The 17,330-nt window shown below is 41.2% G+C and overlaps 1 protein-coding gene across 1 annotated transcript in view; it reads left to right on the forward strand.

Moving 5' to 3' along the window:
• The first annotated feature begins 4,746 nt into the window (after nt 1–4,746).
• The window catches only part of LOC118413396, a 29,752-nt gene continuing 17,168 nt past the window's right edge, over nt 4,747–17,330 (forward strand). The window contains exons 1-2 of the mRNA XM_035816760.1: nt 4,747–7,334; nt 14,617–14,755. Of these exons, the coding sequence (XP_035672653.1) occupies nt 7,204–7,334; nt 14,617–14,755 (270 nt within the window). The 5' untranslated portion in view covers nt 4,747–7,203. The remainder of the gene's footprint in view (nt 7,335–14,616; nt 14,756–17,330) is intronic.

Consider the following 17,330-nt stretch of genomic DNA (forward strand, 5'->3'; position numbering starts at 1 on the left):
ATCCTTTTTCCATGTACTTTTTGGCATACAGAACATCCAAGTTTACTTTTAGCATATTTGAGCAGAGTATTTTATGATTGCAAATTTATGGAACGAGCACCAAGTCTGTTTGCATACAGGGTAGTCATAAAATAAAGTGCCGCAATCATGTTGAATAAAGGCAAGTTGAATAAACAGGGCTTGTCAATCAAAGCCACTGTTACTCTTTATTCAAGCAAACAATTTGAACCAAGAGGTGCTAGCCATAAGCCGTAGGAAGGCTATTCCATCCTAAGACTGTACTCCAGCATACTGGAGGTAATCTTTCAAGAGACTACTCTAGTCTTTTTGTGACATTTGATGGAAGTACTGACGGACTGGGAAGGGGATTTCTTAACCAAAGAAAACTATTCTGAAGTAAACTTGCCTGTTTGAAGTGTTTCTCCTAAACTTCAAAATATGAATATCATTATCATACCAATATTTTGTCACATGTTAAACTAAATAACATTATATTTCAAAGTTAAACACCATTTGTAGGATAATAATAATCAGATTCAAATTTTCAGCCCTATCTTGTCCTCTTGTTTTTCGGGAGATGTGGTAGGTGGGTGTTTGGAAAACGAAGGTCAAGTTCGATAATACATTTTGTCTAATTAGTGGGGTCCCCAGGCGGTTTTCTATGGTACTTACTGAACATCCGTAATTGATATCTCGTGTTCTGGAAAATTTATGCCAGAACCAGAATTCAGACGTTCAGATTGACCATGCCACCTTACCAGGCCACAGTCTTATATGTTTCTTTTATTCAACATTGCCCTTTTGTTATCATGATTTTCCACAGACAAGGCTTTATACAAGTGAACTTAATAGCAAATTTTAAAGTTTCTATGCTGCTGATTTCATAATCTGGAAGGTGGGTGATAAAATCGACATCAGCAAAAAGAGTAAACAACCTTAGTATTAATATTCAAATGGTTACTTTCAGACAATTAACACCAACATGTAAGTAAGACTAACCTTGGGTCCGGCTTGTCACACAGCATAACTGATCGGCTACCGAAGGACGCACCAACTGCGACTCCAGGTATTGGCTACACGAGCTCCTGCCCAGAAAGTGCCAGCAAATGAAGCTACTCTGACTGGCTTTTAAGGTATGTTTCTTGATAGCGGATGATTATGAAAGACATCAATATTGTGCAAACAGTTTGTTAGACCTTGTTCAGTGATGTTGGGGAGAAAGACTGTGACGCTTTCTGACTGTCAGCGGGAGTACTAGGAACAGGAGTGCTGCGCCCTGACATATTTATTTTGTGAAGTCGTACACTTAGTGGAAATTCTATCAAAACAACAGTTCAGATTGGCCATACTGCCTTGCCAGGCCAGTCTGTTTTAGAATGTTTTTATTTGTTGTAACTAAACATTCCATCTTCTTAGGTTTCCAATCAACGCTTAGTACGCGTCAAAGCTTACATGTAAACACTTGCAACAGTTTTTACACAATAGCGTTATCAATATTGTGTTATTTTGGCGAGATTGATTCAAAAGCACAGTCCGATGATGGCTCCTTGTAATGATTTCACAATTTGCTATAGATGAATGTTTGATGCTAGAAGTAAATCAAATTTCTATTCGTCTTCTGATTTCCTTCTCTGGAGGGTAGAAAACAGTCAATATAGTAAACAATATTAATATTAATATCTAAACAACCAGTTTCAGACAATCAACACATGTCGTATCACAAGACCACAGTGATTTAAATATGTCTGTTACACACTGTTCTAAGCACGTTCTACACGTAACGTCAGCAAACAACAGGGCAAAAACACTTTTGTGCCTTACACAAACAGGACATCTATTCCAAAATATCTCATTTATTTTCAGTACCGATTCAATTTTTACTTCAAAGAGTCAAAATGGATACAAAGTCATGCCATTTTTTCTCCTGTGTGAACCAAAACTTCCCTTTATTACCTCTTTTTAAAAATATTGACTGCTTGAGTAGAGGTGTGTCCAAGGAACAGACTTTCCTCACGGACCCTGTTTACACGTTGATGTTCCAATTAAGCGGTATTTCCGTATATTCATTATCCGAGAAATAAAGTCGTCGTTGCTTTACAGAGGGGCTTGATGTTCTGTTTAGGTGCCAGGGCAACATGGGAAGAAAGCTGCGACACCTGCTGATTTTCCTTCTCATCATCCTGAAGGAACCCAACATGCCGGAAGGTAGCTGCAGCTGTCAGCCATCATCACCCTGCAGATGCCGCCAGCAGGGTCTCACCAGCATCCCGCAGGACCTCCCACCATCCATTACTGCCTTGCGTTTTTCATTTAATCATATAACAAGTATAGATCAGTCTGAGCTGGTACAGTATAGGGATTTGACGGAAATATGGCTGCTGATGAACAAGATAAAGATACTTCAGACGGGTGCGGTTGCAAACTTACCCTGGCTTAAAGACTTGGAGCTGGCCCACAACCACATAACAATGATTCAGCCTGGCGCGCTTGCGAACCTACCCTCGCTTGAAACGTTGGCCTTACGCGACAACAGATTAACGAAGATTCAGGCGGGTACATTTGCCAACCTACTTCAGCTCAAAAAGTTGTGGCTCCACGACAACCAAATAACGATAATTCAGTCTGGCGCATTTGAAAACCTACCTCTGCTGCAAGACATAACTCTGTCCTACAACCACATAACTAGTATGATTAAGGCAGCTGCATTTGTGAATCTGCCCCAACTCCAACTTTTGGACCTTCAGAAAAACAGAATGTCTGTCATCCCCTCTTCAGCTTACGGCGTTTTGACATCTATTCTTATTGTAAAACTTGAAGGAAACCCCTGGCAGTGTGACTGTACGGCGGTTCCCTTTAGGTTGAATATTACCGAATTTACCTCATTCAAAGACCAGATAATATGTGCCCAACCCGCAAAATTCAAGGGACGGAAGCTTATAGATGTCAATCCTGCAGAACTAACATGTGAAGACCCGACCATATTAACAACACTACCTATTGATATCCAGGTAACCTCTAACAACTTGTACAACGCCACTGTCAGCTCTCACTGTCACTGGTACTTCAAACTTAATGCGGGTACTGGAAATGCACGTCCGACTGCACGAGCAACACATACCCCGCCCCTTTTAATCACTTCAGATAAACCAGAAAACAACAGTTGCCATGAATCTGCTCCCAATTTCTCCTTTGCTATTTTGATTGGCTCCATCTCTGCTCCTGTATCTGGCTTTATCCTTATTAGCATCTTCATTCTAACAATTTGGTACAAGAGGACGGCCAGGAATCCTCCGTTAGGACTAAATCCCATTTCTGTTGGTAACAAAACAGACATAGCAGATTCGGTAATGACCAGTGATCATGATCACCAGTATGAAGATATTGACAACTGTCATGATCAGACAAGGCAGGGCCAGTCTAAGGCTAAAATTCCGCCTGAAAAGCTATCCCATAACGCGCTGGCAACGTTAAATCCAAATCCTATGTACAAAGGCGTGGAAACACCCACAAAGGATCCAACCTCCACAGCGAATTTCAATGGGAATGATTATGATCAGGCAGGACAGGGCCAGTCTCAGGGCATCACTGAATATAACACAAATATGACACAGACAGGGCAAGGCCAGTCTAACACAAACACCACAGCTACTGTAGTAACCAGTGGTCATGATCAGACAGGGCAGGGCCAGTCCGACACAAACACCACAGCTACTGTAGTAACCAGTGGTCATGACCAGACAGGGCAGGGACAGTCTAACAAAAACACCACAACCGCTGTAGTGCACAGCATCCATGTTCAGATAGGACAGGTTCAGTCACAGTCTATCACTGAATCTTTGGTTTCCGGGGATTTATCTTATGCTACAGGATTGACTGCCTCACATGGACAGCTGAATCTTCTGTACAGAGATGTGAGTAAGTCTCAGGCTAACACTGATTCCAACACTAACACCACAGCTACTACAGTAACCAGTGGTCATGATCTGACAGGGCAGGGCCAGTCTCAGGCCATCACAGAATCCAACACTAAGACCACAGCTACGGTAGTAACCAGTGGTCATGATCAGACAGGACAGGGCCAGTCTCAGGCCATCACAGAATCCAACACTAACACCACAGCTACTACAGTAACCAGTGGTCATGATCAGTCAGGACAGGGCCAGTCTCAGGCCATCACAGAATCCAACACTAACACCACAGCTACTACAGTAACAAGTGGTCATGATCTGACAGGACAGGGCCAGTCTCAGGCCATCACAGAATCCAACACTAACACCACAGCTACTACAGTAACAAGTGGTCATGATCTGACAGGACAGGGCCAGTCTCAGGCCATCATAGAATCCAACACTAAGACCACAGCTACGGTAGTAACCAGTGGTCATGATCAGACAGGACAGGGCCAGTCTCAGGCCATCACAGAATCCAACACTAACACCACAGCTACTACAGTAACCAGTGGTCGTGATCAGACAGGGCAGGGCCAGTCTCAGGCCATTACTGAAACCTTGTCCAGGGATGCTAGAAATCTATTTTATGGCTCAGGGGCTACTGCCTCACAGCTGAACTCTCTGTAGGCCAAAGTAGAAACATCATAATCAAATCCACATTTCACCAGGAAGAAAACTTATGGTCTGATGAGTTCCAAACATGAATGGTCTTTGATACAATTGAAAACAAATATTGAGAGATCATTTGAAGCACATAAAATTTGATCAGTTTTAAAAAGAGGCCCAACATAAAGAGCCTTTCACAATCCAATGTTTCCACAAGAAAACTGCTACTGGACACGTACAGCAACTCATTCTCTTATCTTTGACATTTCGAAATAAAAAAGTCAGCTGCAGAGGTCCAATTGGAAACAGGGGGCTGTGAAGAAAGCATGCATCTATGTACACCCATGGCCAGTCCATGATACTGTGTTTCAGGGTACATACGTGTACATACTTTTTCACAGGCTCTGTTTTCCTGGTGATCTTCCAGATCTGCAATACTATCTTCCAAGTTCAAGAACCCATGAAACCTACCCAGAGCACTGCTACGTATACAGTAGACACAACAGTAGTACAGCACTACATGTAGCAACTCTAATATAAACAAAGCCAAGCAGCGCTTCAACCTTGAAAATTGCACAAAAAAATCTGTCAGAAGAGAAAAAAAAAACAATTTGCAATTTTTCAGGCCCAGCAAATCCAGACTGAAATTAATCGTTATGTACATATTAGTATTAGTAAGTAGTTCGTGTTTACATTTGGAAACTATTTTTGTAGTTTACCAGATCATAAAGACATAAAATTATGCTTTAAGCGACTTAGAGAACCATTAGGCTTATAGAGACTACCTCTACAAAATTACATTGCTTAGAGAAACGTAAAATTATACGTTTAATGTTAACAGTGGCTCGTGTCTTAGCCTGGGGGTTACACTATGGAACGACTTTCTTGAAAGTCGCGGCATTTTGAGCCATGCACCAAAACTACGGGCGCTGCAAAGTGCAAACTCTTCTCTTGTCCGTTAGACCATGTTGATTTGATTATATGGAATTGATGCGCGCACGAATGCAATCCCCGCGCGCAATCAAACCAACGTGGCCGTGTAACAGACGACTAGTGTTCTAAATTATTTCACTAAAGGTAATTCTGAATCTTTGTAAAGACGTGTTTAACTGACTTGTTAGAAAATCCAGTCATTGTGGCCATCTCCAACACGGAGCTGTACAATGGCGCCATATAATTTAGCGAAATGAAGTAGAATTGCAACTTAAGGTGACAAAGTCCTGGATGATTGATCCAATAAGATATCAGCGTAGACCAATATTTCCTTTGTGAGAGTATGACCTTAAGTAGGCTGTATGTACCACCTGAGCTGAGTATTGTCAATATGATTGGCTACTGAATGGCCAGTAGGCCAGTCCAAGATGAGAATTAAACTATTCTCCATCCAACTCAAAGAAAATATGACTCACCGGAATTTTCGCTCCCTCAGCTTTCACACCCAGGTACTGTTGTCAAATATTTCCTTTGAGTTGGGGAATATTCTAAATCTCATCATGTATATGCATAGATACCGGTGGTACCGCCTCGGATGGATATTAACGCCAATGGGTTCATCCGTTTGATTACTTATTGATTTCTAATATCTATTCAGGTTTTCATATTCATTTTCACATTTCCTCTAGCCAATCAGCATTCAATATATGATTAACATACCGATAAATTTATTGTTGCTATGTGTTGATTGGCCGGCGTAACAAGCATGTTGAATTCAAGCTGCATCATTTATCTTACTCGCTGTTAGCGGTCGCACGTCAAAAGTCAACATAATGTGTAGACTGTGGTGTCCTGATTTTCTCATCCGCTATGTGGAGCCAAGGACATGCAGAGAAAAGTCCTTGTTGGTGGGTACTCTCCAAGCAGAGGTTAGGCTATTTTTAGGCGTTCTATAGGAGTTGCTATTTTGTACCGTTTTCTTAATGAAGAATGACTGGAAGATGTATAATGAAAAGGCACAAAATAGAAAGTCCGATAAATAAAAACACCTAAAACATGTCAAAAACAGGTCTCTCAGGTCTCACGGCCCGTAACCTCAGTGGTCGTAGGGGCTCCCCGACATGCAGTAGCAGTGATCCGTGCACATCTCGCTCTGTCCTCTGCCCCTCTGATGAGCTGTTCAGTGCTTAGGCCAGTCCATGTCTAAGTCTATGTCATTCATGCTTGGAGAGTAGTTGGTGAGAGTTTGGAGTGCTGGATTGCTCTCTATTCTTAGAGGAGTCAAAGTTTTATGAATAGAATATATGCAATTGTGATGACTTTAATTGGAATCGACAATGTATCAACAGATTTAAGTGGAACGAGGTGTTGTAACTGATGTCACATGTTGCTGACAATAGAATGATGTCACATTCAAAACAATTCTTACACATAATTGGTTGAAGAAATTCTGAATTAGTCTGTATATCTAAGATGTAAAATAAATGTACAAATAACACATGATTCTGCTGTAATTTCTAGACGTGGACATGCGTGAACACACTGCATGACTAAACGTGTGTATCAAATCAAATTTGCCAGGGGTATGTGTTTCCTGTAGGTCAAAGTGCACAAGGTGAGTGACTTATAAGCCTCACAAACAGACGTCGTTCAGAGTCACAAATGCGAGACAACACTATATTTCTGGTAACTCCGGATCCTCCCACCTAACACAATGGTACTCATCATCCGATACGGAACCCAGCTTTTCGGAAAGTCCGACCATTTCACGGTTGATGGACAGGAAGCCTTCGTTCAAACCAAATTCTACCACGTCGGGTACATGCCTTGTGCGCCGGAAGAAAGGTAAGATTCTTCTGCCTAAGATTAGTGTTGAAGTGAATATTCAGGATCTACAATGGACCCCTCACAGATCTTGGCGTGTAGAATAGCTATTCCTTTGAGGAATATACTTTCAGGGGCATTTACTGAACTTACTACACAGTCACAAGACCAACAGGTTAAAGTCCAACAGGGTGAATATTAGGACAGGTTATTGACCGGAATTGACCGCCGGTACGTACACAATGCCGATGCAATGGCCGAGTGGGTAGAGTGTTCGCTTGCATTCGGTATATAGTCCATGGGCCAGCACCCCAAATTTCACATATCGGTACCCTCCGGGGTGGCAAATTCTCCTTGTTATTTTTGAATAGTAGAAGGCCTGTGGCATATATTTTGACGTGATAGCCATTCTGGTATGGTAGCTTTCTACCGGCTATCACCCTTCAAACCTATCACCACCTAAATGATCTGGAAATTTCGTGTCTTCAATAAGGGGGAGGGGCAAAAAATTAAACATCAATATTTTTCCACGAAAATTCACAGGCTGGTGGAACCTGCTAAGAGGATCATAAAAATATCAATTGATTTTTGATATTGTGATTCAACACGAAATTATGACTGCCTAAAATCATATTTTTTGGTGATTTTCTGGTGAAAAATATATACTTTACTTTCTAATATCGTTCATTTATTCACATTACCTATGGGGCCTTGCCTGATGAGTTAGACTTACCGTACCTATCCTTCTCTGCATATTAAGCTTTAAATGATCGAAATCCATCAATGAAATCCGGAGATATGAATGTGTGAAGAATGACACATCTGCCAGCTTATAGTGACAATATCGTTGCTAAGGCCGTTGCTAAGGCTGTTGTTAAGGAGGTTTCAGATCGTACTCCACAACAAAACTGATGCAAAGAACTTACTTTTCTGTAGTATTTTACTCTGATTACATCAGTAGAAGTACAAGGAATCGTGTTAAAATGTTTAACATGTAACAGATGCAGAAATGTGTTTTTTTTACGTCATTTCTTTCAGAATCGTTAGCAAAACTGTTGCTAAGGCCGTTGCTAAGGGTGTGCTCAGTTATGTTTCAAGCCAAAACAGCAGAGAGTCAAGTTCTCTGACGCGTGATTTTGCTCCTGTCATCTTGTAAATCATACTTAACTGTGAAAAATATCATAATTGATTGGAAATGTTAATTTGGGCTCTACATGGGGGTTATAAGGATACCTGAAAATGAATTACCTTGATTTCACACATTTTTTTACAAATCTTTTGCTCTTTTTCGTCATTTAGTAGATACCTTACTAAAATTCACAGCGTATATTTAGTATGTCGTACACAATGAAAAAGGCTCTGCATGGGGGTTACCGGGGCACCACATATGTGACACAGGATATGTGGATGCAGGACTGCGTCATGCATATTAAAAATTTATCTAGAAAAAAGACCATAACAAAAGGTCAAGAACAAGGTTACTCTGGGATGAATACAAGTATATTGTACTTATCTTGATCAATGATGGTATACATTATAAAGGAGGTTGTATCGACATATATAGGCATATCTAGACATGTCTATATAACCTCATTGACTATATATCAGGTGCAGTGCAGGTTTGCTGCGTTGGACAAACTGGAAAACACTTAGTCTAATGGTGTGTTATTATGCCTGACCATTCATTTGTTAACATAAGGGCAAACCAAAAACAAAGTCTATAACAAAATTTTCATGTATGGAGACCCGTTAGAATGGAGCAGTGTAATATCTGGTGTAAAACGTAGCTAACTGAAGATTCTGGCAGGCTTGTAAAACTTGACACACTGGATACAAAACTACCGATGCCTTTTTCTACACTGTTGTAAAGATTACAAAACTTACAACCTACAAGTTTCCACATGTGCATGTGCCTAGAACTAGGATGGTCTCCAATGCCTAAGGGAATTTTCTTTGTCATTGAGCCTGTAGGCTCGTTCTCATTTAAATGTCGAAATGCTGTCGCCTGACTTTATGCCTTGATATGGAGCAAATTATAGACAACATTACTGGTTCCTTCACTTTTCCACAACCCCTGTAATGTTTTACAAATGATGCACAACAGCATTCGTATTGGTTAATGGCTTAGAAGATTATTATAGCCACGGGTGTGATTTCACCCCCTAAAATATGGCTGTCGCCTGAGAAGAAACGAAGAATTCAAATAGTAGCCAAAAATGTAACAATTCAGTTCCCAGAATGATAGTTCGGTAGGTGAAACTAGCTATCCAGGCCCTCTGACCGATCACGTCAGATCGCTCCTGTCACTGATCATGGAGGCTGTGTGAGGTGGTTCATGCCTGTCGCCAGATTCTGTAACAAACGTTACCATCACGAGTACGATGGTTGCCACGGTTATATTATCCACGTATAAGACTAGAAATGATCGTTTTTGTGACGCTGTACAGTTTTTCTGGCTTTTTAAAGAAACAAGAAAAGGGTTGTTGACTGTCATTTGTATCCCACCTTGCTTAAAAACATGTTGTACAGAAATGACTGTAACAAACGTTACCATTGTTCGATGCTGTCTAAGCTTTCTTTTTGACCTGGTGTAAAAAAGCTGCCCACTTTTTAAATGTTCCTCTGAGGGACGCTCACTTATACCTAAATGATGTAGTCAATAAGGTGAGTCCTTTCGAAGAAAACAGGGTAAAGTCTACTGTTGTAACAAACGTTACCGGTAACGTTTGTTACATGCCCTGTAATGCATTACCAATGGGGCCGAAAATAATAAGTTCAACTTGCCATTTTTGGCTATGGTTAAAGGAGGAATTTTCCTGAACAACCACGTAGTTTTCACTGAAAATAAAGCCGATTTATTTTTCGACCAAAAAATGCCATATTCGATATTTCAATGAGAACGAGTGTGTAACGGGCATATGAAAATAGTCTGATATACGTTTTAGTTGCCTTTAATAGCTTTGAGGCCTTAGGTTTTTGCCAGTTCGCAAAAATTGAAGTCTTCAAACATTACAACCAGATGACTGTAGTCAATATGTTAGTGTATACATATTTCACAGTGCCTGCCATGCAAGAACATAACGTCCTTGGTCGGAATGAACTGACATTTTGAATCAAGTGTGGAAGTCACAAGTCAGATTTCCTCTGGTTTAACGTTGGGCATGTCTGAGATACTGGTCAGAGGGAACGATTATACATACATTAGATATTTCGTACAATGTAAGAAAATGGGCATGTCTCCTGTCAGAAAGGAGGTGATGTGACTTGTGTGTTACCGACCGGTGTTGCGATTGTCCTAATGTTGGAAGGTCATTAGTCTGTGGCACTGCGGTAAAGGTCACCACTTCTCTGACCCCAACACCAAAGGCTTTTTAGTTCCATGATTTGGCATCTTCCTATTTTTGTCTTGCATTACCTGCTTGTTTTGCCTGTTGGGCTATTCTACAGCCCTTATGCCTCCATATGACTGTATGCCTTCAATGGTTTAGACTCCATGTTTTTCATAACATACTGTCTTATGTGAGTCTTCATTGATGCTATCAATTTTGCAGCAGTTGGAATACTGCTTTTCCCCACCTACTTGCATGAGCTTTTGCATTTATTTCTTGATACAGCAGAAGCCGCTTAATTGCACATCCCATTTGCCAGCATATTTTGTGCAATTATTCGCATGGTGCAATAATGCGAAGTTATCTAGCCGGACTGCAAATTTAAAGGTTTGGGATTTGGGGATTCCGTGCAATTAACTAGAACTATTCAACACTATCGGTAAATATAGTCGACGCTTGTGTTCCTTTGTGACAATGCCCTTCTTCTCAAACATCTTGTACGTAGATAACATCTTTTGTACTTTTATAAAGGCTACAGTAGAAGCCAGTTAATCGTACAATGTATTACCGCACACTTCTGTTAATTGCACGGAATCCCAAAATCCCGAACTGATGCGGTCCAGATGGATAACTTCGCATCATTGCACAACACGGTTAATTGGCAAATGGGGTGTGCAATTAAGCGGCTTCTACTGTATTTCACAGTCCTTGCTTGATTTCCAATGATGTATTTGCATATATAAGTAGCAACGACTATAGCTGCAGTACAGTACACCAGTCAGAATTGCCCTGAGGATTGTGACAGACGATCACCGAAACGGGGTGAAAATAAAACAAGGGTTGTGAAATAAAAGATCTGTATCTTATATGTCCATACAGAGCCCTTCTCATTATTGTGACCATATGAAGTTTACACGATGGTTTATGTGTGGTTTTCACTGCTATACCAAAAGTCTCCATACCTTACCTCCTCTCAGTACCCGATTTATCATGGTCCCAAACCCCCCAAAAGCCGCCAATACCCTGATCTGGCTCGTCTTCTATGTGGCCCAATAAGACAAGTAATATTTCTTCATTAAGTAGATTTTCCTTTTTCCATCAACAATAATACATACACCAGGTGCATTACCTTCAATGTAAAGAGGCAGCATGGGAGGTATTACGCCTTACAAATGACTAAAATTCTGAGAGATTAAAACTCTGCTTTTAGTCAACCAGGTAACCCCCTATTACATCCTCTCAAATCCAATCAAATCCTCTTTATCCTCACCTGTTGGACTGTAAAAGAAAGGATCCCATTTCCTATGTGGAAATACAAAACTTCTTCACATCTTCATTTATTATATTAATTTAGATCTATGAGGGTAGCCATCGTAATTTCAGTAATTTTCGGCAATAAATTGTTTGATTTTTAAGGGCCTCTTAGGGCGGCCCAGGCCTCAATAACGGAAACACTCGAAGGTTTATCATATGGCTGTTCATAGTTCCACATACCTATCACAAAGGATTACTCAATTTGGCCGACTTCGATCTTCCGACCTCAGCATAGTATGCCTGGTTTCTCATACAATCATATTTTTGAAGGTGCTCATATGTACAAATTAAAGTGAAAAAGACTGTCACAATTCTATCAAGATAAGAGTAGCAAAATTATGTGTCAAAGAACTTGATCAAGAAAAGTACAATATACTTGTGTTCATCCCAGAGTAGCCTTGTTCTTGACCTTTTTTTTTGTGGTCTTGTTTCTAGATAAATTTTCAATATGCATGACACAGTCCTGCAGCTACGTATCCTGTGTATTAAAGTGGCATTCCACTTCACACGGGAGTGTTATTTTCCGATAGATATTAATTTTAGGAAGTAATAAATGCATACGTCTTCACATTATATGATCAAGTACCCAGTTGCTTCACGTGCCTCAAAAGCATTCAGTCTTCTACCAAACTCCCCAAGTACCCTCTAATTGAATTAATCCTATGGCTGAATACAATGCAAAACTTTTAGGTGAGGTTACAAAACTAATTTCAGGATCGCAAAGAAATCTCGTCTTGTTATGTGTTCTTTGCTATATTATGAGCAATTTGCCTTCTCGGTTTGCTTAGCGATCCTCATTTATTCCGAAAATATGCACGATAAACAAAGTGTCTATGCGTATAGGGAATGCATGTGTAGGGTCTGCATGGGTTTACTGAGTGTCATATTGTTTTCCAAAACACATATCGCGCAATTCATCCCAAGGTGAATTCCACAAAATTTGGCTGATTATACTATTCATTGACACATTATCTATTGGAAAACACCACCCCCTTTTGGAGTGGAATGCCCCTTTAAACGGTGTCACATATGTGGTGCCCCGGTAACCCCCATGCAGAGCCTTTTTCATTGTGTACGACATACTAGATATACGCTGTGAATTTTAGTAAGGTATCTACTAAATGACGAAAAAGAGCAAAAGATTTGTAAAAAAATGTGTGAAATCAAGGTAATTCATTTTCAGGTATCCTTATAACCCCCATGTAGAGCCCAAATTAACATTTCCAATCAATTATGATATTTTTCACAGATGATTTACAAGATGACAGGAGCAAAATCACGCGTCAGAGAACTTGACTCTCTGCTGTTTTGGCTTGAAACATAACTGAGCACACCCTTAGCAACGGCCTTAGCAACAGTTTTGCTAACGATTCTGAAAGAAATGACGTAAAAAAAACACATTTCTGCATCTGTTACATGTTAAACATTTTAACACGATTCCTTGTACTTCTACTGATGTAATCAGAGTAAAATACTACAGAAAAGTAGGTTCTTTGCATCAGTTTTGTTGTGGAGTACGATCTGAAACCTCCTTAACAACAGCCTTAGCAACGGCCTTAGCAACGATATTGTCACTATAAGCTGGCAGATGTGTCATTCTTCACACATTCATATCTCCGGATTTCATTGATGGATTTCGATCATTTAAAGCTTAATATGCAGAGAAGGATAGGTACGGTAAGTCTAACTCATCAGGCAAGGCCCCATAGGTAATGTGAATAAATGAACGATATTGGAAAGTAAAGTATATATTTTTCACCAGAAAATCACCAAAAAATATGATTTTAGGCAGTCATAATTTCGTGTTGAATCACAATGTCAAAAAGCAATTGATATTTCTATGATCCTCTTAGCAGGTTCTACCAGCCTGTGAATTTTCGTGGAAAAATATTGATGTTTAATTTTTTGCCCCTCCCCCTTATTGAAGACACGAAATTTCCAGATCATTTAGGTGGTGATAGGTTTGAAGGGTGATAGCCGGTAGAAAGCTACCATACCAGAATGGCTATCCCGTCAAAATATATGCCACAAGCCTTCTACTATTCAAAAATAACAAGGAGAATTTGCCACCTCGGAGGTACCGATTTTTCCTCTGGCCCATGGACTAATACGTAGGTCGTTCGATCCCCGACCGAGTCATACCAAAGACTTTAAAAATGGTACTACATGCTGCTTTCTCTGCTTAGCACCCAGCATTCGGGAAAAAGTATTGAAGTTGAACACACACCACTACCAGTGGACTAGCCTTTACTGTAGTGATTGCACAGGGCAAACGTTACTGAAACGGAAATGGGCGCCGCCCTATGCGCCATCAGGCGCGGGAAGGACTTTGACTTTGACGTATATAATAGCGTCTGTAAGTTTTTATACAGTGCCTACCTGGTGAAATCACACTGTATGTATATACACTGCATATACAAACTTTAGTAGTAATTAAACTTCTTAGGCCAAACAAAAAACCTAGCGAAATAGTAATTTTCACGCAAATCAACCTTCTGCTAACTCGTATGAATCCCAGCTGGCTGAAACTACTTGTTTCTTGTGATAAGAGATAGCTAATAAGATGTCAATATCTTCCCTTGATACAAACGTTCCATGTTACTCATGTTTCATCACAATATGGTCATTCAAAGTTCCTGTAACCTCTCGATGTATTTCAGCTACTTGTTCTTGAAAGACGGGGCCACCATCCAGCTCCCTGAGATAGCAGGAGCGACCATTCTCTGGGCGTGGTTACGCTATATTCTTACTCTGCTGTTTGGCCTTGCTCTGTGTGGATGTATCATCACCTTCATCGTGGTACGTGTCTTTTTATATGAACTAATGATGAACCCGTCATAACTCATTACGAAATCAAGTTTCATTTTCAACTAGTCACTTGGCATTATTCTTTGTTACCTGTAATTAGTGGTGCGTACCTAAACCCCGGACTAGGAATTGGACCTAAAAATGTTTAGGTCCAAGTCCAAAAAAAAACCTAAACGTCCGGACTCAAGTCCGGATTTGCAAAAAGCTATCTATCACTTCTATCACACCTATTCTTGCTCTAAACCATCTAAAACCTTCCATAGACAGTGAAATTTGCACTGGAAAAGGACAAAAAAACATTTCGTGTCTACACTGGCTGTATTTAATTTGCATGTATTTTTCACATTGCATTTCAGTTCATGCTAACATGCAATTTTATATGCACCATCCCCCCTCCCCCTCAAAAAAGAAAACTTTCCAGCGAACATGATACGCAATGATGGATTCAGGTCCGGACCTGAACCTGAACTGCTGGACTTGAATCCGGCCTTGAACCTGAATATGAGTTTAGGTACGCACCACTACCTGTAATTCTTGCTTGAAGGTTTAGCATAACGTGATCAGTGCAGGGGTATCGCAACTAACAACTAACGTCAACATATCATCATTTATGTCATGATAACATCGTGATGACAGTTTCTTAATCGTCAAATATGACACAAAAATGATACATTTGTTTCGATACTATCTTTCAGATGACAACAAAGGATGTGCTGCCCTGGGTGTGTTTGGGTCTGTGCATTTTCTTCTTCCTTGTGCTCATTGCTTCGTACGCTACCAAAAGCCAGCGAGGCGAACAAACAGAAATACTTGCAGATACTGGGCCACGTGCAGCACAGTAAGATACCGGTACAGGCGTCTGAGGCTGACCCCCTGTTGGCTCCAAGCGTCTGAATCCTGAAAACAACAACAACAACAAACAAACAGATGAATAAAACAAGGCGAGAGTTAGTGTAGTGATGCTGTGTCATCAGTCCCTGATGTTCCATGATAGAAAGTAGTTTGATGAAGTTATGGTTAGAATATGGTTAGAAATACTTATGAAAGTTGTCAACGACGATTCACAAACGTCCATACACACTTCATTCGCCGGAGAACAATCAAATCATTCGCGGCCATATGGACAAGTTGAAGGTTAGGTTTGTAGTGAGTACGCCGTCCGTAGTTGGCAAGACCCGGCTGGTATGAAGGGGATATACGTATACATTACGCGTATATGAGGAGAATGTAGTCACACAGACCACATACATTACATTTGCCAGGGTCCGATATCTAAGGCTTAGGTCACAATTCGAAAAAGGGGCCCTGCCGGGCAATTCACGGGCTGTTTTTTGGCACTTTCGGGCGTGACCCCTGCGTTGCCCTGTGGGACACCTCGCGGCTGCCGGGGTATTTTGAGGCCCGGCCGGGACCCTGGTTCAATTTAAGTCTGAGTTAAAATGAACCAGGGACCCGCTCGTACAACCACCCCGCGACCTAATCGTGACAACACCGAGACTGGCGAGAGGGACCCCTCCGGTTGCCGGCAGTCTGTCGGAATAAATTCGTTACGTCAAAGACCAGGTTTACGGAATAAAAGTGTGTAATTCGTAACACCGGGTCAAATATGTGACGTCACAGATCACGTGAAAGGACAAAAGCCGTGAACTTACACGTATCACACAGTTCTCGTATTACAGTGGAGTTAAGTGCATAGCGCTATACCAAGGGAAAGGAGAAGACCAGGGGAAACAGCCCTTAGCCCACTAGGCAGGCGGAAGAATTCAGCAACAGAAACTTCTGCAGACAAGGGCTGAACAGAGGGGGATAGGACAACACACCACGCAACAGACCACATAATAGATCATAATAGGCTGTATCACTGAGAAGCAGAACGAACAGATAGCCTCCTTCATAGAAAGCTTCTATGTTTTTTACGATATTACAACCCCAGACTATAGAAACAAGCTGAAGAAAGATGTTTGGCTGAAGAAGGACGTTTCCTCTGCAATTGGCCGACGGAACGCCAAACTTGCAGTCATTCGGACCCATAAGCAATTTTTTTTTCGTTTTACAAATATAAAAACATAGGCCTCAACAGTTTGGCAAGTCATCCGCCGACATTAAAAATTCCAATAACATGTTTATTTAGTTTAGTTTAGAAACGTAACAGTGCCGCACGTCAGTGCGAGTGCGAGGAAAAGTTGGCGAAAAAAACCGTGCCGCAGTGAACGGACCCTGACGTACCGCACCAGTACTCCAAGTTCAATGATGCACTACCTTAAGTGAATGCAGGCAATGCTTGTTTTTATACCCCTTAAAGAGTGCCCACCAGGAGCCTGCCTGGTTCCCTGACGTTGTTCGCAGGGCATGCGGCAGGGACCCTACAACTGCCCCACCAGGCTGTGAGAGACAAACGTTACCCTGTCGGACCCCGCAGGGGTGACTACAGGACACCGTCAGAACATCTGACGGGTGTCTGCCGGAGACGAACCTAGGAAGGTGGAAATTTTTTAAAGAAAAATGACGGGGTGCCCGCCGGAACACTCCGGGACCCCCATGGGACAGCGCGAAGGCAACGTTTGAT

Source organism: Branchiostoma floridae, chromosome 4 (genome assembly GCF_000003815.2).
Source record: "Branchiostoma floridae strain S238N-H82 chromosome 4, Bfl_VNyyK, whole genome shotgun sequence".
Lineage (NCBI taxonomy): Eukaryota > Metazoa > Chordata > Leptocardii > Amphioxiformes > Branchiostomatidae > Branchiostoma > Branchiostoma floridae.